This window comes from Canis aureus, chromosome X (genome assembly GCF_053574225.1).
Source record: "Canis aureus isolate CA01 chromosome X, VMU_Caureus_v.1.0, whole genome shotgun sequence".
Lineage (NCBI taxonomy): Eukaryota > Metazoa > Chordata > Mammalia > Carnivora > Canidae > Canis > Canis aureus.
Genome location: NC_135649.1, coordinates 5,778,841 through 5,801,294, shown reverse-complemented (window position 1 = coordinate 5,801,294; position 22,454 = coordinate 5,778,841). Strand labels below are relative to the sequence as shown.

The following is a 22,454-nucleotide window of genomic DNA, read 5'->3' as shown; positions in this document are numbered from 1 at the left end:
GTGTGTACCTGGGGGAGCTGCCGTGCCCCCTGCCAGGAGCATGGCTCAGTGGGAGCTGTTGACCTGGTGAAGACTCTGTCCACTGGCCAACCCGACCCTCCCAGTCGCAGGTGACACCAGGAGGAACAACCACACTTGCTGCATCCAGCTCTCCAGCCCTGGTGTCATTTCCCGCAGTAACGACCACAGCTCCCAGTCCGCACTGGCCTGGATGCTCCCGAGATTGGGGGTGCTGACCAGCACAGCTCGGGGGCACCAGTGGATATCCCCGCTGTCCTGGCCCCTCCCGGCCCCGCCTGTCCTGGCCCCTCCCGGCCTCCGCCTGTCCCGGGGGTAGTGCAGAATCCTGGCTGTGTCCCCCGTTGCCCTGGGCTCCGGGGCTCGCGCTGCTGGAATCCCACTCCCGGTGCCGCATAGCCCCCTCTGCGTGGAGCCACCTCCTGAGCTGCTCCAAGGCCCCGACAAGTGCACACTCCTGCCCTTTACCCCGCTCAGCCTGCGGGGTGTGGGGAGTTCTCCCCCTGGGGTGCACTTCCTCAGTTAGTGACCCCAGGAACCTGGAGCCTCCACTGCACCTCCTGGGATCCTCCACGTGTTCCTTGCGAGAGCCTTTCCATCAGGGAATATTGTTAAAGTTTCTGCTTCCCTGGAACTGGGCTTTCATGTCCCAGGGTCTTTCACCACCCCCCTTAGCCCAGCTCCTCGGGAGGCCAGTCCCAAAATGGATTCTTTTTTATTTAGTCTTTTTTTTTTTTTTTTTGCATTTTCCTACCTTGTTAGAATTGCAAACTCATCTCTTTGTAGCGTTCCCGCTGTTCTCTCTTTAAATTTCAGGCCTATGTCATAGGTTTTCAGTATGATTTGAAAGTTAACTATGTAAGTTGGTGGGGACAGGTGACTTGGGGACCCTACTCTTCTGCCATCTTGCCCCATCCTTCTCGACAACAAAAATTTGTAATTACAAATGTGTTTACTTCTGAGAGAGAATAGTTTATTTAATCAGACTCAGATATAAAGGACACAACCAAGTACATGGCTGAGAGCAGGGGCTCTGGACCCAGGTGCCGGGGTTTGAATCCTGACTGCCACTTCCCAGCTTTGGGATCTTGAGGAAGCTCCTGACCTCACTGTGCTTCAGTTCCCTTATCTATAAACCATGCATAACTGTTGTACCTAGCTAATGGGGCCGTCAGGAGGACAAAGTCAAGTCATCCATGTAGAGCACATACAACAGTCCTGGCACATTGTAAATGCCAAGTGAGTACTCGTTAAAGTTGCAAATCCTGGCCTCACTCGACACTCAGGTATGGCCTCAAGATAAAGTCAGTCAAGTCACAGAGAGTTCGGAAAGTGGGGGTAAAACTTGTACTTCATAGAGCTCTGGTGAACCTGAAGCCCTTAGCCTCCTGCAGCACATGGTATTGTAGTTACTGTCATCTTTGGGGCTGGCCCTGAACTCCTCCCTTAGATCCCCCAATGCTCCAGAGGGCACTATAACATCTGTCAAATATCACCCTTTGCCATGATCCAGTGGCCAGTTCTAATAAAATTCCTTCATGTCTGGAGCGGCTTCTGCCATCATCACATGGCACTGTTCATCAGTGTAGGGGTCACAGGCATTTTCTCACTGGAGCTCTAAAGCATCCCGGGCAATTTGATTGTCCACGACCACCCCGACTTACTGCAGGATACGTATATTGCTGTCATCACAATAAAAATGGCAACCTCTTGGTAGAACTTTTCAATTTATACAAAGCGTCATGGAGATAATCTCATTTGCTAAAGCAAGGAACAAGGCACAATAGGCTTAGATTCTGGCTTTTGATTGAGCCCATGTAAATGCAAAAGGATGCAGCTACTTTGAAAAACACTTAGAAAGATCCAAAGAAAGTTAAACACAAAGTTATCATATGACCTAACAATTCCATTCCTACATAGATACGCAAGAGAACTGAAACACGCGTCCACACAAAATTGTGTGCTTGAATATTCACAGCAGTGTTTCATAATACCCTGAATGCAGAAACAACCCAAGTGTACATCAACAGATGGGTAAACAAAATGTCGTACTATGTCGTACAATGACCTACTACTCATGCATTCAAAAGGAATGAACTAAACACTTAAGATAAAGAAAAAGAAGGAGGTACTGATACTTGCTTCCACATGGATCAAAGTTTCAAATATTGTGCTAAGTTAAAGTCCCCAAAACAGGAAAATGCACAGACATAGAAAGAAGATCAGTTACTGCCAGAATTTGTGGGTAAAAGGGAATGATTCCTAATGGCTATGGAAGTCATTTAAGTCATTCCTTAAAAGGGAATAACTCTTTCTGGGGTAATGAAAATATTCTGGAGTCAGACAGTGGTGATGTTTTTGCAATCCTGTGAATATACTAAAATCACAAAATTACATATTTTAATGGGGTGGATTTAGTTATGTGAATTATACCTAAATAAAAATATTACTAATAAAAATTGAAGTTTGTTCTCCTATTGGGGTCTAAGAATGAGATGCCGTCTCCTACTCAAAAACTTGAATTTATGTCATTTGGGAGTGTGTGGATGGGTTGCCTTTAAAGGCAGGAACAGCAATGCTGTTATAGCCGCATTTCTTCTTTTATTTGTTTTAAAGATTTTATTTATTTATTCATGAGAGTTACAGAAAGAGGCAGTGACATAGGCAGAGGGAGAAGCAGACTCCCTGCAGAGTGGTGAGCTTGATGCGGGACTCGATTCAAGGACCCCAGGATCATGACCTGAGCCGAAGGCAGACGCTCAACCATTGAGCCACCCAGGTACCCTACCCACGTTTCAACAGTGCTAAGCCACAGCCTCTAAGGCATAGGGCGAATCCAGTCATTGACTATAAGATTCCCCCTTCAAGAAACGACTTGCTGCCCTGCCTTAAATATTGTGATTAGCTGATAGTCTCTATTAGCTTCTATGGGAGATGTCTTTACAATATAGCCAAAGTCACAATCTTCTAAGGATGGAGACTGGTCAATGACTAAGCAATGAGTTGTAGCCAGGGCCACACACTTCTCAAAGCGAGGACCAGCTAGTGACTGAAAAATCCAGTGGTACACATTTGGCATACCTATAGTCAGATCATTCAAGAAAAGACAAGTGTCAAATTATTCAAATCAAGAATGAAAGAGTAGGCAATATACAAATAAAAAGGATTAGATGGAAATACTATGAATAACTGTATGCGGAGAAAGGAGATGGCATGTATAAATGTAGAGTTTCCTAGAAGACACAGAGAACCAACACTGACTCAAGAAGCAAGTCGGAATAGACCTATATAACAAGTAAAATATTGAATTACTGATCAGACACCTTGCTTTTTTTTTTTTTCTTTTTTCTTTTTTTTTTTTTTTAATCAAAACCTTTTCTACAACAAGAACACTGGGGACCACACGGCTTCACTAGTAAATTATGCTTTTTAAACTTTTAAAGTTCCTCTTGGGTATGTTGTGACGAGTAACAGGTAAAGTAGTTGGAATGGTGCCTGGCACAGAGAGACTGCTTGGTTCGTATTAACTATAATCATAAAGAGTCTGTTGACTATATGGCTGAACAAATTAATGGGGTGACAAGACAGAGTCAAAAGCCACTGTGAGTGTCTGTGCTGCCTATTATTACAAGAGGCTGGGGCATGGCAGTGTGGAGAGGGCTGATCAGAATCCAAAGTACCAGGACATAGAAGGACAGAAGGCTGGGGTGGCAGGCTGAAGGATAGGCAAAGAGTGTTTAGCCCTAGGGAAGGGCCTAGGAACCAGGAGTCAGGGAGGACCGGAAAGCAGGCTTTGGGGGAAGCAAGTTTGGTAACAGGAGTTGAAAAAGGCGTCCTCCCTGAAAACCTAAGTGGTTGGGAATATCCCTAACCCATCTAAGAGATGAGCAAACTAAGGAACCATGAGTTTAGGTAATTGTTGGTTTGTAACTTTTTCGGGAGATTCCTGGGTATAGTCTGAAACTGGGTCCCATATATGGAGGGCAGGGAGAGATCAAAGAAAGGTGCAGGCCACTCCAGATCGGGAGGTAGCAGGTTTAATAAACAAGGGAACTTATATATGAGGCTTGTCTTGGGTGGCTGCAAGATGAGTCGATCTCTACATCTGCCCTCCAGAATCCTAAGAGTTTATCTAGAAGCCGTAACTGGGTTCAGTCACGACTACCATCCAGGTGGTCACAACACCACGCGGTATCTCGGGGCTACGTCCTTTGGCAGCTTCTGGGAGCAGGGAAGGTAAGCGGAATGCACAGTCCAAAGACAGGGGAGGAGGTGAGGACCCTCCCATCCCTGGGGTCCAGCTCACGAGTGAACTGGAAGTCATGCCCTCGGTGACGTCATCCAATAGTAATTGGACCAAGACCTCAATGAGAATTGGTGGAGACAGTCATAATGAAATAAAATACACTGGACACAAAGGTGATGAATATTCAAAACTCATCCCATCTTAATTCCTTTGCAATAGTTTCCAATTATCTATTCTCTTCAGGTAATTCACATATATATGAATGGTGGAAATATTAAATGCAATGGACTGAAGAGCAGTGATGCAGCAGAAGCTGTGAACAAAGCAGAAGATGGAGGAGAAAGAAAACACGCATGGGCCAGAGGGAAAAATATGTGATTTGGTAGAAAACTGCGCGGAAATAGAAGAAGGTTCAAGATATGAAATCAAAAAAATTTTGTCATGAAGGTCCCTCGAGAGGTTGGCAGAGCTTTGAACCAGGGCAGAGGCAGGATTACTGCCAACAGGTTAGGGGCAGCTCCTTCTCTGAGACAGGCAGGAAGGATGAAAGGTGGCTTGGGATGGGGGAGGGAAGCTTGGAGCTAAGAGCCCATGATCGACTGACTGAAGTTCCAAAGTTCCCTAAGAGGAAACATTCATAAATTATACATTTATTTTTTTTAAAGATTCTATTTATTTAAATGGGAGAGAGAGAGAGAGAGAGAAGCAGGCCGATGTGGGACTCGATCCCGGGACTCTGGGTTCATGCCCTGGGCTGAAGGCAGGCTCTAAACTGCTGAGCCATCCAGGGATCCCCAAATCACACATTTAAAGATTAAACAATGATGCTATAAGAAATTGCATTACTGGAGCGCCTGGGTGACTCAGTCGATTGAGCGTCTGAGTATTGATTTTGGCTCAGGTCATGATTCGGGGGTTGTGGGATCAAGCCCTGTGTCAGGCTGCAGTGCTGGGTGTGGAGCCTGCTTGGGATTCTCTCTCTCCCTTTCCCTCTGCCCCTACCCCCATTCATGTTCTCCCATTCTCTCTCTCTCTCTCTCTCTCTCTCTCTCTCTCATATAAATAATTAAATCTTAAAAGGAAAAAGAAAGAGATTGTCTTACTAAATCCTAGAGAAGCAACGAAGAAGAGCAATGTTTTGCGAGCCCTACCTCTGCAAAAAGTCATTGTAGGGGCAGTGTGACAGTATTTCCAAATTGGACACGGCCACCACAACCTCGTCTTACAGAGACAGTGCAGCAGAATCTTGGAGAACTTCATCATTGCTTGGGGGCAAGTGTTAAGATGAAGGGGAGACTCTGCACTGCCCCCTAAGAGCCACTTTCCTCTTCCTCCATAATCTCAAGCCTTCCCTTTCAGCTTCCTGTAAGTTAAATGTCGCCATGGGACTAAGCTCTGGCCAAGGAGACACTGGTGTCATGAAAGTGTCTCGGGAAAACGTGCAGCAGCCTTCCTGGAAGAGCCTGTGGCCTGTGCCCTTTAACCTGCTTCTTCAGTTGCTCCTCACTCCTCTTGGCTGGGACGCTTACAGGATGGCTGGAGCTAGAACAGAACCTTGGACCATGAGGGAACCTTGGGAACCCTGCCGATGAATGGTTAAGGAAAGAAGCCGGGCAGCCCGGGTGGCTCAGGCTTTTAGGCCAGGTTGTGATCCCGGAGATCCGGGATCAAGTCCCACATCTGGCTCCCTGCATGGAGCCTGCTTCTCCCTCTGCCTGTGTCTCTGCCTCTCCCTCTCCCCCTCCTTCTGCCTCGCTCTCTCTCCCTGTGTGTGTGTGTGTGTGTGTGTGTGTGTGTGTATTTGTCTCTCGTGAATAGATGGATGAAATCTTTTTTTTTTAAATTTTTTTTTTTTAAATTTTTTTTTTATTTTTTTATGATAGTCACAGAGAGAGAGAGAGAGAGGAGAGAGAGGCAGAGACACAGGCAGAGGGAGAAGCAGGCTCCATGCGCCGGGAGCCTGATGTGGGATTCGATCCCGGGTCTCCAGGATCGTGCCCTGGGCCAAAGGCAGGCGGTAAACCGCTGCGCCACCCAGGGATCCTAGATGGATGAAATCTTAAAGAGAAAACAAAGCAAGAAGCCAGAAGGACTCAGCATTCCAAAGCACTCGGTGGGCAAACAGAACCAGCAAACCAGCCCTGAGCTATCTACCTGTGGCTTCCACCTGAGAGAGAAATGACCCTTCCTGGTCTGTGAGCCGCTGTCTGTGGCCCCCACTAATCACGGCTACACCCCTTCTTAGCGGACCCAGAAAACAACTATCCCAGGCCCCTAAGGGCTCCCAGGGTCCGATGGGCGAAGAGACTTTCTGTTTCCAGCCCGGACAGAGGAACACTGACCACATTTCTAAAGCCTCGCAGTGACTTGAGGGAGTGAAAGGAATGGAGTCAACAGTGAGGCTGGGTCAAATGAGGTGCAAAGAGGGTCCTGTCCCAGGGAGGCCAGCGTGTCCACTGTCCTTGCCAGAGACCGGGTTACACCCGCCAGACCACGGGGGTGCTAAGCCTCTGACCTCCGCTCTTCTCCCCTGCCCTCTCTTTCTCTCCTGCCGCACTGACAACACTCTAAAGTCCCGGGGTGCCTGGGGGCTCAGCAGTTGAGCGTGTGCCTTCGGCTCAGGGGGTAACCCCAGGGTCCCGGGGTTGAGTCCTGTATCAGGCCCCCGCGAGTAGCCTGCGTCTCCCTCTGCCTGTGTCTCCTCCTGTCTTTCAGGAATGAATAAGATCTTAGGAAACTAAACCAACCCCTAGAGTCCTGAGGAGGAGAGATCAGCCTTCCCACTTTTCTGTGGTCCAGTGCCTGACTCTGAGCCTTACTTCCCCCAGTGGCTCACAAGTTACTGAGGAAGGGAAACATGATGCTGACAGAGACCAGGAGGATTCCAACCACGTAGGTGACAGTCTCCTTTCAGAATACTCCTCCTCATGTTTAACCTACACCACCTTGTGCTTCGGGAGTTTGCTTGCATGTGCGACAGCTGCAGCTCACCTGGGATTCTGATCCATGAAAGGGCAGCAGAATTGGCGGCCACGCGGCTTCTCCATGTGCGTAATGCCTGCTGGGTGGCTCAGGGCAAGTACGGAGAGCGTGCGTCTCCCTAAGGCCGCCGCGACGCACCTGCCCATTGCTCTGGAGTGAGGTGTCAGGAGCGCTGCCACACCCCAACACGCGGGGTCCCCATCAGCCACCGTGCGTGCGACCTGCCTGAAAGGCACACCGACGGAAAGTGGTTGGGGCCAGTCTCGGATCACCACATTGCGGCAAAGAGCAAGGGGGCGGGCGGGCCGAGGTTCTGCCCCGACCCACCTGCTTAGGGGACTCAGATCCCCCGTGGAATACTGCAAGGCATGAGTTTGTCCTTGAGGCGTAGTTGGAAGGAAGAGAAGGCGCATAGTCCACCTCAGAGCCCAAAGCTGGGACACGGGGTCGTGTTGTGTTTGGGTGCCGCTCTGTAAACTGCGGGGGGGGGGGGGGGCGGGGGGAGGCAGCTATGGCCTGGAGAGCTGGGCAGGGCTCTGTCTCTCTGAGCAGACTTCCACCCGTCTTCTAATCAGGTGCCACAAACGTTGTGCAGACCCCGTCGGCGGGCAAGCACAGACGTCCTCAACACACGAGAACAAAGCCAGGTGGCCCCAACGGAGACCAAACCTACAGGTGAAAGCGCAGGAGATACAAAGAGGCTACCACTTTATGAGCTTTGCCCATGGGCCCGGCCCTTGGATAGATCTGCCCATGTCAAGGTGTGGGATGGGAGGAAGGGGAAATCAAGGTGGCAATGCCAGCAGCCTGGTAACGCTGGCATCTGGGAGCCCAGGTCTGTCCAGTGGCACCCACTGAGTTTGAACGACACCAGGAGCCTCATACACTGCTAGGCTAGACAGTACAGTATTAGCTTTGGTCCCCTCTCGTCTTCCCTACCCGCCTCAGTCCCTGTGTCTCCACCTCACTCAGTCATCAGGGTCCACCAATTCTACCTCAGAAACATCTCTAGCTCTCTTCCTCCCTTGGGCACTGTCTGCATTCAGGCCCTGATCATTCCTTGCCTTCTAACTGGTCTCCTCTCTCAGGCTCTTGCAATGTTCCTCCACACACCAGCTGGGGAAATTTTAGAAGCCCTGACAGGACCACTGAGATAGGCTTTGGACTTTTCATAGGTAAGGGGAAGACGTCTCCAGTGGAAGACCAGCCCACATGAACCTTTACTCTGTGTGGGGACTCTGTTACTCTCCAGAGGACCCCAACAGGGCTTGCATGCTGCCACCCTGAGAGGGAGTCAGAAGCCAAGAAGTGGGCAATGAAGCAAAGTGCTTCACTGGAAGCGAAGCTTCCATTTATGGAAGCCCCAAGAAATGCGGGCCTCTTTCCTCCTCTGTCCTCTATGCAAATGCTCAGTGCTTTCCAACTCTTAAAAATAGTGTTTCCACTTCATATATACCACCTTTCATCAGAGGGTCTCACAAAAGGAGCTCAAAACCTTTTCCTCACAGACTCTTGAGCCACATCCCTGTCTGAGCAATGCCCACGCAGGGGCTCAGGAAGGGAGGAGACCGGGTTCTGGCCCTTCCTTGGGAGGTTTTCATGTCGCATCTGAATTCCTTCCTGGCTCCCTGAAATCCCAGGTAGAACCCCATTGAACAAGAAGAAAAGTAACAGCATCTCGTATGAGAGAGAGAAAGGGGGTGGGGAGTGACAAAGAAAGGCAGAACGTAGAAGAACCAAATGGTTAACCGTGGCTATTACCCCCTCTGGGAGAGTGAGCATGGGGCTAGAATGGTTAATGGTTCCTCCATTCACTTCTGGGCTGTACGAGTTTTTACTTTGTTATTTATTTATTTATTTATTTATTTATTTATTTATTTATTTATTTATTTAGCAAGAAGGTATAGCTATTTAGGGCTTAGGTAATAGCAAAAAGCAATCTCTTAATAACAGCAAATATGAATACTGGTGAAAAGAGTAGTGAAGAATTTTGACAGGTAGTATACTAGTACCGAACTGTATGGCTTCACGTTTATGAGGAATCTAAAGAACAAAACCAATGAATAAACCAAGAAAAACCGAGATGGACTCATAAAAACAGAGGACAAACTGGTGACCACCAGAGGGGAAAGGGGTGGGAGACAGTAGAAACGGGCAAAGGGGTTGAAGAGGTACAACTTTCTAGTTACGAAATAAATGAGTCACAGAGATGAAAAGTGCAGGATAGGGAATACAGTCGATAATACTCTAATAACCGCGCATGGCAACAGAAGGGGACCACACTTATCATGGTGAGAGCACTGAGTGACTCACAGAAATGTCAAACCTCTACGTTGTACACCCGAAACAATATAAAATGGCATGTCAACGGCATTCCATAACACAAAAGAACTCAAACCCCCGAGATAGTACTGAACATTTATATTGAATATAATATAGACTAATATTATATTTGTTTTTGAGACGCTGTGTGTCTCAAATTGAAAGATATTGAAAGGAAAAGATTTTTAATGATATGTTTTCAATTAAAGTTTCTTATATCTTGATTGTGGTGATAGTTACATGGTTTAATGTCAAAAGTCAGAACTGCACGATAAAAAATGGTGATAGTCAATTATGTCTCTCAATTACGTCTCCAAAAGTTAGTAAAACAATAAGTACCGCCAGAAGGTTAATTGTTCACGAGCAACTACCACTTCTAATTGAGGATTTCTGGAGCATAAGCCTGTTTATCAGCTTACATACAGTATTTCATGGTGAGCTTGATAGTGTCATCAACACCATTTTACAGATGAAAGAACAGATGCTCAGAGATGGAATTTGCCCACCCATGTGACTGCTAAGCAGCTGATCTGGGATTTGAGTTCACGACCGTGTGACATCCCGCCCCTGAACCACCCTCTAAATGCCCATCGACATGGCCCACGTGAGATGGTGCACTCCATCCCTCGGGGCTGTGTTTGCTGCTGACGCCCTTGGCCTCTGGGGAGAATCTGCGGTGAATTCATTGCAACTGTGTATTCAGGGGTCATCTTCACGTCCAAAGGCAGCAACCTTACACCTCCTGCCCACACTTCCACCACCCTGTCCCAAAGCAACCTTGGTGGCTAATGCTGCAGGTGTCCACCTGGTCAAGTCCTGACTAACCACCTGCCCCCAGATGGACCAGCCCCATCTAAATGAAAACCGGAAGCAGTTGGGTCCACCTAGCAAGGCCTGGCCTGTATTCTCTCCACATCCACAGGCTGGGCTATGGCGTGCTCTCCCATCTCCAGGGCAGCGCCCCACCCCAACACCAGTTGCCTTTTGTGGGCCCAAACATCGTTCCAGGAAACTCAGGGAACAGGAGTGACATGTCAAATGATTATTTGCTTGCTGGTTTGTAGGCTCAAGCAAGCCAGGTGTCCTGCCTGTGGGAGGGAGGAAAACACCTCTGTGCCAGGACAGTTAAGGGCAGCAGGGACTCAGCAGGCACTGGGCTGCAGGAGACCTGTTGGCCATCGAAAGTCCCTGCACTGCCCTTCTGTCACCCACTGCTCAGACACAAAACCCAATGGGCGAGTGGGGATGCGAGCAGTACAGTGAGCCTGGCCGCTGGCACCTGCCAGGAGCTAGAGACGGGTACTGGGGGACGGGGTTGGGGTTGGGGTCCTGGAAAAGAGCACAGGATCAGCGGAAGAGTGTGAGCTCGGGAGAAGGCCAAGGATCCTGAGAGGGCACAGGGTCTGGGGAGAATTGCGCTCAGTTTGAGGAGGGGCTGCGAATAGGGTAGGGCAGCGGGGCACTCCTGTGTCTGGAGAAAGCTGCAGGGTCTGAGGTCAGAAGAGGAGGTGGGATGGAGGGGTGCAGGGTAAAGTGCAGTGAGCAGATTTCTGGGAGAGGGGCAGGGAACGGGATCTGGGGAAAGGGCACCGGACCAGGAGAGAGCAGCAGAGTCTTGGGCGGGGCACAGGGTCCTGGGGATTTGAAGAGGACCTGGGAGGGAGGTGGGGAGGGCGATGTGATCCAGGAACAGCCTGCAGAAGGGCAGGGGGTCCTGGGGAGGGGCTTGGGGCTTGGGGCAGGAGCACAGGGTGAGAGACAGTGCTTGGCATTGGGACAACTGACCGGATCCAGGGAAGGACTCGGGTCTAGGGAAGGAGTACAGTATCCAAGCAGGGCACACACAGAGCGTGGGGAGGGACGTGGAATTGGGACAGGGGTTGAGGACCCAGGAAAGGAAGAAACAGAGTCCAGAGTAGAAGCTCGGGGTCCTGAGGAGGGACTCAGATTCCTGAGGAGCACGAAGTCGCAGGTATAGGACCTTAGGGGACTGAGTCAGCACTTCACCTGCTTCAGATGTAGTCCTTGTCCACTTCCCAGGAAATGTACCAGACGATCACATAGAGGATGAGCAGGATCGCGAAGAAGAGCAGAGCCACGAAGATGGCCTTGGTCACGGGGGAGAACAGGTCTTGCATGGTCCAGCCAAGGGGGTGTCCCATGGCCCTGAAGGGGGGACCAGGACCAGAGAAGCACCAGGTGCCACCTGCACCTGCACAGGCAAGGAGCCCTGGCGGGGAGGAATCTTGCCCAGCTGCGTTCCTGGCAGCAGCAGTGCCTGCGCAGCACCCCAAGGCCCTGGGCCAAAGGCTTGGCCAGTGCAGGCTAGGGCACATAGAAGTCTCCGTTTCCCCTAGCAGAGACCCTCTGGGAGGGGTGGGCCAGTCGGAATTAAAGGAGCTAAGGGCCGAAAGAGGACTGGCAGGAACTGGAAGGGCACCTCCAGAGTGGGCTCGGCATCTCCTTGAGGACCCGAGGCTGCGAAGAATGGTAGGGTATCCCCCGTTTGCCCCAGAGTGTCCCTAAAAGACGATTCCCCTCCTCTCTCCAGCACTTCGGGAACAAACCTATCAGGGAGGTCACAAGCTAGCCCCACCCCCACATCTACACCCTGCCCACTGTAGCTTGTGATGTGCTGAATATAGGGGCCTTGTGTCTTCAATGGTCAGGAGTCATCAGGCAGGATTTCTTGAGTGGAGACTTTGTAGAAAGTCCCATTACTGAGCCTGTGCTACAAGCCAGAGTTTCTCCATCCCTTCTGAGCACGATTCTCTCCGCTCTTCAGGAGAAACTTTTTCAGGGCTGAATAACAAATACCAGCTTACAGCCAAAAGGGAATGAACCTTTCTAGTCCCACCTCCACCCCCTTCCTGAAAGCTCTGTTCTTGGTTTTCTCCTGCTCTCCAGGTGCTTTCTCAGGTGGAGACAGGCAAATAAATAATCTGTGACTTCTGTACTCCGCACACTCGATCTAGCCTAGTGTAGCAGGTGGGGAACGTGGCATTTTACAAATGGAGACGGCAGAAACAGGAGCGTCAGATTTGAGGATATGAGCTGCACAGGCCAGATCCCCTGTCGCTCCCACAGCTGCCAACCTGAGAGGTAGCAGTGACTGTGGGGAGAGCATTGCCGTCGGAAGGGCCAAGACCACTGTCGCTTTTGGGATGTCGGATGCGATCTCTCTGTTGTGAGAGTGGATGTCTCCCAACAGGGCGAGCTCAGTTCAAGCCAGGGTTATTTTTCCTTGGTCTCTGCTGTCATATTCCTGGATTCCTCGCTGCTTTCCTGAGTCAGTTTACCTTGATTTTCTGGACTGAATCTTTTCCCATTTATATAGCCACTGCCCTTCCTCCGCATCAGGCCAGTCCAGGGACAATCCACTTTGTTAGATATTAAGTGCCCACTATGTACAGGGAACCAAGAGGCTGCGGCAGGCAAAGCAGCGATTGCTAAGACAGAATGTAGGATTCGAGTCTAGTGGAGTCCAAAGAAAAGCACGCGAACACCTAGGGCAGAGGCACCCCAAAAGAGGTGTGCAGATGAGAGGTGGAAGGGTGAGATTGGGTCTCCGTGGCAGAACAGGGGAAGGCTCCATGGAAGAGGCAGCCATAGGAGAGAGAGGGGGAAGGTCGCCGCAGGGGGAAAAAATATCCAAGCAAAATTTAAGTGCAAAGGGCCGTCCTATTTGGAAGTGGTGATGGGGCCCTCTGTGGCCAGGACCCAGAGTGCATGGGACAGAGCATGGCGAAAGGATCACTGGAGTGCTGTCCTGGAAGGGGCCGGGTGGGTTATACAAATGAAGGGAGGTGTTCAACTGTGGCAGAAACATTGAGCCAGCGGGGGCCAAGTGTTGTCAGTGCTTCTAACTTTTGAGAGAGCTCAAGCTGTCATTCCAGACTTTGATGTGGCATCTCCCAATTTTAAATGCTGGTGATCATTGTGGAAATGATAAGGTATCCAGTCTTTATCTCCCACACTGGCATGCCCCTTCCCTGTTTCCCCACATGGGACTCCCTCTGCTTTTCCTTGCCCTCTGCATCCTGGGGCCATGTGGTGCCCGGCAGAGGTGGCATTTGTGCGTAACAGGTGGTAGATGGGAAGGAGTGGATGGAGGAACGCCTGGGTGGCTCGGTGGTTGAGCATCTGCCTTTGGCTCAGGGCGGGATCCTGGGGTCTTGGGATCGAGTCCCCCACAGGGCTCCCTGCAGGAAGCCTGCTTCTCCCTCTGCCTGTGTCTCTGCCTCCCTCTGTGCATGCCTCTCAGGGATACAAAAATAAAATGTTTAAAAAAATATTCCGTTTGTATATACCACATTCTATACTCTGTTTTAAAAAGATTTTATTTTTATTTGAGAGAGAGATAGATCATGAGTAGGAATGGAAGGGGCGGTGGGAGAGCAGGGGGCCCGACGTGGGGCTCAATCCCGGGACCCTGGGATCATGATCTGAGCTGAAGGCAGACGCTTAACCAACTGAGCCAGCCAGGTGATCCTGTACTTTCTTTATCCATTGACCCACTGATGGACACATAGGTTGTCTCTGCGTCTTGGCTATTGTGAAAAAATGCTTCTACGAACATGGGAGGGGTGTGCAGATATCTTGTCAACACAGTGTTTTCATTTCCTTTGGATATATTCCCTACAACGGAGTTGCTGGATGGTACGGGAGTTGTACTCTTTCTAAAATTCTTAATGGCTGAAGTCTGGGAATTGAGAGGCCATGACTCTGTGACTTCGTGATTTGCTTTCGTTGACTTGGTCTAGAACTTTTCTGGTTTTGTAAATCAAGTGACAATTTACCGGGCTTTCTATCTATTTCACTTGTCAGAACAGCATGATCAACTAGCCAGCACATAGATCTGCACATGTCAGACTATTCTGATAGCTGCCTTGACGCTGCTGTCCAGTACCATAACCACACTCACCTGGCCTTCGGCACTTGGGGGCTGCCCCTTGACCCCTGCCACCTGAGGAGTCCTATGCATTTAGGTTTCCCAATTTAGTGACTCCACGTCCCACCTTAAAGTCTGGGCTGTGGAGAAGAACAATCACAGAGCCCTTCAAGGATGCTGGGGTTCCCTTCATAAATTTATTTCTCACAGCTTTGGTGAAGGGCATGTCCATTGGACCTCGCAGTATGTGGATAGGTCTTAGATGACAATCCCCCTGGAGCTTTGTGTCCCTTCCTCTATATTAAACCAAGACAGTCCTGGCATTTCCAACCCACTCATTATAGGCCACCTTTCGGTCCAGGTTTCAGCCCACAAACTGTTAGAACTTTCTAACTACCAAAGCTGCAACATTACATGCAGTCGATTTCTTCTCCAGTTAATTAATTTCTATTCCTCAATTGTTGAATATTTTAATTCTGAAGGGTGTTGGATTTTGTCAAGGGCTTCTTCAGTTGTTGTTTTTTTTTTTTTTTTTTTTTTTAAGATGATCATGTGTCTTCCCTCCTTCATTCTGTGGATATACCCTATTTGATTGCTTTTCATGTGTTGAAACAATCCTGCTGGTAGTCAGCAAAGGGGAAATTTAGGTGGGCTCAATTTTCACTGAAGCCCCAAGCTAGAATCTCCAGGTTCCTTAAAGTGGTCCAACCTCTGACTCATAGGCCTGCGGGAGTCAAGGTAGGGAGGGTAACAAGGCTCCAGGTAGACAGGGATAAATCCCATTCCAGTATGATGTAAAATCCTTTTTTTTATATATATAAATTATTTTTTATTGGTGTTCAGTTTGCAAACATCTAGAATAACACCCAGTGCTCATCCCGTCAAGGGCCCACCTCAGTGCCCGTCACCCAGACACTCCCATCCCCCGCCCACCTCCTCTTCCACCACCCCTAGTTCGGACAAACATTATATGGTCTCATTCATTTGGGGAATATAAAACATAGTGAAAGGGAATAAAGGGGAAAGGAGAAAAAATGAGTGGGAAATATCAGTAAAATCCTTTTTATATGCTACCGGATTCAATTAGAGAGGATTTTGTTGAGGATATTTGCATTTATACTCATAAAAATATTGATCTATACTTTCTTTTCCTGTGATACCTTTTTCTAGGTTAGTTTTTGGAGTAGTTCTGGCATCATATAATGAGTTAGGAAGTGTTCTCTTTTCATCTTTCTGTAAACACTTCATGGGATTCACCAGTGAAGCCATATGGTTTGAAGCTTCTCTGGTGGAAGTGTTTGGTGACTAATTCAATATCTTGTGTTGTAGGTCCATTCGGTTTTTCTACTTCTTTTTGAGCTAATTTTTCTACTTTGTATCTTGGACATTTGTTCTAGGACTTCGTCCATTTTTTCATCCTAGCTAATTTCTCGCTATGCTGTTTGTAGACTCTCTTATCCTTCTTTTCTTGTAAGGTCATTAGTAATGTCTCTCTTTCATCCCTGATTCTGAACATTTTGGCGGTTTTCTCATTACTTTCATGGAAGAGGGATATTAGGAGGTTATTTCTTTAACATTTTGCTGATGTCATTGCTTGTGTCATTGCTTATGTGGCCGTTAAATGCATTTGGAAAGCCCTCTAATCATCATTGGTAACTCTCCTTGGGAGACTGATTGCAATGATTTCCAGTGAATGATCTGATTCATCTCATAAGTTATTCCATAGAATTTGTCTGACTTTGAAATACCAAATTTTTACCAATATCTAAATGTGTATTATATCTCAGGCGTTGAAGTGAACATAACCTTGAAAGCTCACTGCTCCAAGGAATGGACATACACTGTTCTGTGACATGGAACAAACTTTTCAGGCAGACAATAAATGTACTGCTGAGGATCTGGTGGGGTTTTACCTACATTTTCATAAGCAGAACTATATTCTCAGCTCACAAAGGTTTTGTAACAGGGTCGATGTCACAAGATGAACTGTCCTGATATGACTGGCGTGGGGAAACCAGACAGACCCTCCAAGGACAGAGCAAGGAACAACAGATGAACGTATGTCTCTTTAGGGATGGCTGATGGCCTGGTAGGTAGGCAGCATTCTGCTCTAAGACAGTCAATTGACAGTTTGGATTCTGGAATTTGGTAGTCAACCTCAAGTGTTTCAAGGTACGAATTCAAGGTGGGGAATAATGGGGACATGGGAAGATTGAAGAGACGCCTAGGACTTGGATCACAGCTGGATTCTGGTGGGCAGGACCCTCCACCGAAGGGACTTGGGGAGGTGTGTACTCCTTAGGACATTAGTCAGCAAAGGGGAAATTAGGTAGGCTCTGTTTTCACTGAAGCCCTGAGCAAGGACTCCAGGTTCCTCAACGTGGTCTGCCTCTGACTCGTTGGTGAGATGGAGGCAAGGTTAGGAGGGTACTATGGCTCCAGGTGGACAGGTTTCATGGCTGTAGCGCAGGGAACATCATTACCTATACTGCAGGACTTAGTCAGAACTTGGGGATGTGCTTGGAGTTACATTTATGCTATAGACACGGGAGGCTGTAACATCTCTTCCCTCCTGCAGCTGTCTCTTCCGATCCACCAAAGAAACCTCGGGCTCCGAGAGCTGCTGGGAGAGCCGCGAGTGAGCACAGAGGGACGCAGATCCTCCAGGCTGAGAGTCTCCTGCCTGAGAACAAGCAGTCGTTTGTTATAGGAGGGACAGGGGCACCGATGGACTCATCCAGGAGAGGAGGGAGGGTTTAATGCAGGGGGCGGCAGATGTGTCTCAGCCTGGCCCCACTGACGCCCAGCACCCCAGTACGACCGGTCCCTGGGTCCCGGCAACCTGCTGTCTCCGGGAGAGAGGAGGAGCATCTGGAGTGGCAAAGCCTTCCCTGCCTGGTGTGTGACAAAGGTGGCACAGTCCACTAGTTTTGCTCCCTGCAGCTGTTCAATAAACCGATTCCTCCATTTACATGCTACCGTGTCTATCGTACTTTAGACGTGGTCCAGGATACAGGAACTCCCAGCCAGCGTGCACATGGCCTCGGGCAGCCACAGGAGGCCAAACATCTCTAATAAATCCTCAGGTACAGCCTGAACGGACAGAGTTTAGAGTGAAACACAGACACCCTGGAGACTCGACCTCTGGCTGGGGACCACAGACCCATTTGTTACAGCTGAGGAGCCTGCTGAGAGGATTCTCGAGTCTTGAGACAGTTTACCCTGAAATGGGCACTTTGGTGGTCCCGAGGCATTGCCCGGTGACACCAGGGGCTGAGGACCGCTTACGTTGTCGTAAAATGCCCTGTGATTTCTGGCTAGCTCGCCCTGGCTGGCTCTGCGCCAACTCAGGTGGCATTTCAGCCTAGGGTTTTCACCCACTGGTGACGGAATGTGCCTTACTAGAAGTCAGTGGCCACAGACTATTTAGGACTTGCTTTAGAAAAAATGCTCTCAAGTCTGGAGACACAGAAATCTCCGGAGGTCATCCAGTGCCAAGCCAGAATCGAGTTGGGGAGGAGTTGGCCGTGCACGAGGGGGAGAATGTGCTAGAGAGGCTTCTCTGCCTGGCCACCTCTTACTGATCCTCCCAGCTGCACAGCCCAGAGAAGGATCTCGGAGCTCATACCCCGGGCACTAGTCAGGACTGGTGTCCCTGCTATGTTAGTCAAGTGATGTAAGCCCGGTGTGAGGCCAGCGGCCCCCACCCTGTCACGGAGAGCCCAGGACCTTCCTGGGAGTCAGTGGCGGGGTGCGGAGGAAGGACCTGTGCAGGCCGTGTGAGTCACGGAGAAGGCGGCCTCTGCATCCTCCTCCTCAGTCTGCAGGGTGTAGGCGGGGCACCTGGCCAGGCCACGCACCTGAGGAGCAGTTGGCCATGTGCCTTCCGGGGACCCACAGTGGGTGGTGCGGAAGGGTCCCCGTGGAGGACCTTGCCGCCCTGGCTAGGACCCTGCTAAGAGGAGCACGTGGCCGCGGCCTTGACCCTGGTCAACCAGCGGGGCGCGTGTTCCTTGCTGGAAAGCCTGAAACTTGATGAGGTGCAGAAGGCCCAGGGGCCCAGGGGCCCAGGGGCCCAAGGAATGAGCCGTGAGCCACTCAGTCAGCATGTGCATGTGTGGGTGCGGGGCAGCCGCGCCCCCGGATGGGGGGCAGAGGGCCCGCGAGTGTTCGGCTCGATCGTCAGGCGCGTTCTGTAAAGCGGTGGACGACCCTGTGGGCCCCAAAGGGTGGCGAGCAGCCAGGTGGCCCGTGCGGCCAGCCCTTTGTCATGTCACTGGCTGGCTGTTGGTGATGTCACCCCCAAGTGTCCTCAGCCCCTTTGTGCTGTCCCAGGCAGCCCTGCCGTCAGCGGGGACTGCTGGCCATGCCACACTGTCCTGTGTACAGAGATGAAGGACGGGCCACTGCTCAGGATGGCTCGCGAGGAGGACCGCCATCCGACAGGCCCGGGGCCGGGCCAGCACAGGGAGCCACCTCCGCCAGAAGCCGCGGCTCCCGCCACCTGGCAGAGCAGTGCTCTTGCAGCAGAGTCGCCCCGACCGGTCCCCTGGCGGCCGAGGACCCCAGCTTCAGGCTGCTCCTGGAAGAGAACACGTTCTAAGCCCTGGCCCAAGAGCCTCTGCTCAAGAGGCCCCGCACCGTGGAGGATGCGCTGTTGGTGGCAGGCGGCAACCTGCTCTGTCTGCCCTTTCCCAAGAAGCTGTGGAGGCTCCTCAACAGCAGCCGGTTCACGTCCATCTGGTGGGAGAAGGACGGGACGAGCATCGGCCTCAACGAGAAGCTGTTTCAGAAGGAGATTCTGGAGCGGGATGGGCCCGACAAGGTGTTTGAGACCGACTGCACGAAGAGCTTCATCCGGCAGCTGAACCTCTATGGATTCAGCAAACTGCGCCAGGACGTGCACACATCCTTCTGCCTCACCAACTGCTTCACCGGGGGAGTGGGACCGGGGCCGGTCCGTGTCCTGAGCAAGGTAACGGCACCCCTCGGGCCCCGCCGAGCAGAGCCGTGGGCACTGGGGCGCTGGGGCCAGGGACGGGGGGCTGGGAACCCCGGGACCACCGCCAGGGAATCAGGGCCCGTGTCCCCCAGTGGCCGAGGGGCGGCACCGGGGAGCGAGCCCTGGATGAGGTCCCAGGACAGTGCCCAGTGGGTGGGGCGTTGTGTTCAGATACCCCATGAGGGACATGTGTGACCTGGAGCAGATGCGGGAGAGGGAGAGTGGGCAAGGAAGGAGGCCCCCAGGGTTCTCCCCAGGAAACACTATCCCCCCTTGCCCCACCTTTCCTATTTCTTTGTTTCTCATTCGGTTTGGTGTCCCTGTGAGATGAGGGGCACCGGCTCAACTGGCCGTGCCCATGGCTTCGCAACCCCTGGGGGTGGAGGGCCACCCCGAGTGCCACCCGGCCCTTCCACCCCTCACTCCCAGAAGCCCCGCCCTCCTGCCCTCCTGCGGGGGTCCGCCACACAAGGTCCTCGGTGGCTGTGCACACCCACCCCAGTCCTGTAGCTCCGAGTCAGAGCTCTGTGGGGGCCGGGTCGCCTGGCCAGGGCAGTGTCATCCCCGAGCACCGTGGGCAGCCGGCCGAGGGTGGAAGGATGGGCCCCGGAGGCCGAGAGCCAGGGACACCCAGCCAGGGGGTAGTCGGATGGCCCTGATGCTCCTTCAGGAAGCCCCTACCCCTCTCCCCTGCGGGCTTGTCCGCATCCCCAGCGCAGGTGGCTCTTGTCCTCCCCCAAGGGCACTGGGGCTTTCAAGTCAGCGAATGTGGCCTAGGGAAAGCAGGGGCACAGCTTCCCTTTGGGGCTGCGACCTCTGGAGAGGGAGGCCCTGGAACCCCTGGCTCGGAGCCCGGAGGCACCCAGAGCGGCCTTGCCGGTGCCCCGGGCCCTGTCGTGACCTGGAGTTTCTGTCCCCCTTTCCATTCGGAACCTCAGTTACAGTTCTACAGCAGCCCTCTCTTCAGGAAGGACTGCCCCCACCTGCTGAAGAAGAGGAGAGCGGGCGTGAAGGCGGCCCAAAGGCAGGAGGAGGACAAGGCTGAAGGGCTGGGAAGCCCAGCGGAGGCGGATCCCGCCATCGGGCACCAGAGGAGCTCCTGTCCCCTGCGGAGCACCAGCCGGAGCAGCAGCGGGAGCAGCAACAGGAGCTGGTGAGCGGCCAGGATCATCGCCGTCCCGCTGCCCAGGACAGGAGCAAGTCTGCCCCTCCCGCCCCAGTCAAGAGCGAGTCCGCCCCTCCCGCCATCCTCGGGGCGGCTGCTGAGCGCCCCCCCGACCCATCGCGGTGCCGAGTACCAGCCCTAGGACACCGGTGCGCCCGTGGCTCTCGTGGCTGACGTGGCCGTACCCGTGGCGGTGCCCCGCCCTTGCCCGTGCTGTGCCTCGCCCTGCCGCCCCTGCATATGTACCCTCATCCACCGCCGCCCGTGGACCTGGCTGCTGTTCCCCCTGTGCTGCTGCACCTTCCTCCCTTGTGTTCCCCGGGATGATGCCTCTGTGCCACCCGTGGGTGCCTGTCGAGGCCGCAGGGCCCATTGACCCCATGCCCTCCATTCCTCCTCCCTGGCCCCGTTCCCCTACTGCCTGGTCTGCCACTGTTTCCTGGGATACCTGCCACCTATGGCTGGGCGCCCAGACTGCCCCTACAGCGCTCCCTACCGCAGCTAGAGGGCTCCCACCTCGGGCGGGGCAATAAACCGGACGGTGACCGGGCTGTTGTCTGCTGAAGCCAGGTACTCCCGGCCTCTGGGACGTTTCTTCTCGAGCAGCTGGGAGGCCTCAGCTCCGTCTGCTGCCCTGGGTGAAGATGGAGTACAGCCTGCCACTGCCGTGTGCGGGGCCCTGTGCGCACTTAGGTGCCCGGGGTCCCGCCTCTGCTCCTACAGAGGCCCGTGGAGGCACTGGGCAGGCATGAGAACCGAGCATCGGGGCCCCAGGGGTAACCGGGGCCTTGTGCTCCTGCCCAGCAGGCCCATTTCCCTCTCCGGTGGGGGCCTGGGTCCCACGGGGCCTTCGCGTTCCCCACACCAAGAGGTCAGTTCTCCCCAGGGCAGAGGGCTCAAAGGCGGCCCCCCAGTATGCAGCGCCCAGGTACGGATGGGGACAAGCGCCCCCAGAGCCCTCCAGCGTTGCTGTGCAGGGGTGCTCGTGGGTGCCCGGGCAGCAGCATCTACGCTTGGCTTTTGCTGCAAGAACTGGACCTGGGACTCTCTCTCTCTCTTGAATGAAATGTTTCAAGGGTGCTCTGGGCCAAACCTGGAAGGACAAAGCCCCGGTTGCCGGGGTGTCCCTCTTCTATACAACGCACTGTTTTAGCGATGAACCTCTTTAAAAGGCGATTGTCTGAAGGAGCCTAGGAAATGAGCGTCCACAATCTCCCCAGAGCAATTAAGTGTCCTGGACCCCAGGAGGCCTCCGACATCAGGCAGAAGGGGATAGTGAGGGGTGCCTCCCGCCAGAACCACAAGGCATCCCTCTCCTCTTTTCCATTGCATGGCAGGTAGGGTGTCCCCCCAAGAAGGGGCAAGAGCCCGTAGGACATGCACACGGTCCGACGTGGTCACTGAGCCCTCATTCCCCTGAGTGTAGCACTGCTCTGGCCACGGCGAATCACTCCGGCCCAGCCCGCTCCCTTCGGAACTGACGCTCACACCCACATCCTCATCTTTCCTAAGATTCCTTACCCCGGGGAGTCCTCAGCTCATAGGTGGTACATTGGGTTGGCCTCTGGATCTGGGTCTTCCACATGCCCCCCGAGCCAGATAACACCCAATTGGGAAAACCACTTTCCTATAAACATCAGCAGGGGGAACCTGGCTGACATATAAGGCCACAGGGAAAGGCCCAGCAGGGACAAGCATCAGGAGGATCACCTGCTTTTCCATGGGGGCATGGCCGTAGGATGGAGATGGACCCCCCGCGCAGCAGCCCCAGGCCCCCCTTCTCTCTGTGCCTTCTTGGGTGAAGGCGCCAAAGGGTGACGGGGGGAAG

The 22,454-nt window shown here is 52.4% G+C and overlaps 2 protein-coding genes across 2 annotated transcripts in view; one reads left to right on the top strand and one right to left on the bottom strand.

Annotated features, from left to right (window-relative positions):
- LOC144308597 (melanoma-associated antigen 10-like) overlaps window positions 1-22,454 on the bottom strand; it is a 202,684-nt gene that overhangs the window by 168,148 nt on the left and 12,082 nt on the right. The gene's annotated exons all lie outside the window — the stretch shown is intronic.
- On the top strand, window positions 16,534-21,190 carry LOC144308350 (heat shock transcription factor, X-linked-like). Its single transcript, XM_077888713.1, has 5 exons — window positions 16,534-16,552; window positions 18,420-18,548; window positions 18,795-18,905; window positions 19,076-19,434; window positions 20,400-21,190. The coding sequence occupies exons 1-5, from the start codon at window positions 16,534-16,536 to the stop codon at window positions 20,616-20,618; spliced, it is 837 nt and encodes a 278-aa protein (XP_077744839.1). The 3' UTR covers window positions 20,619-21,190.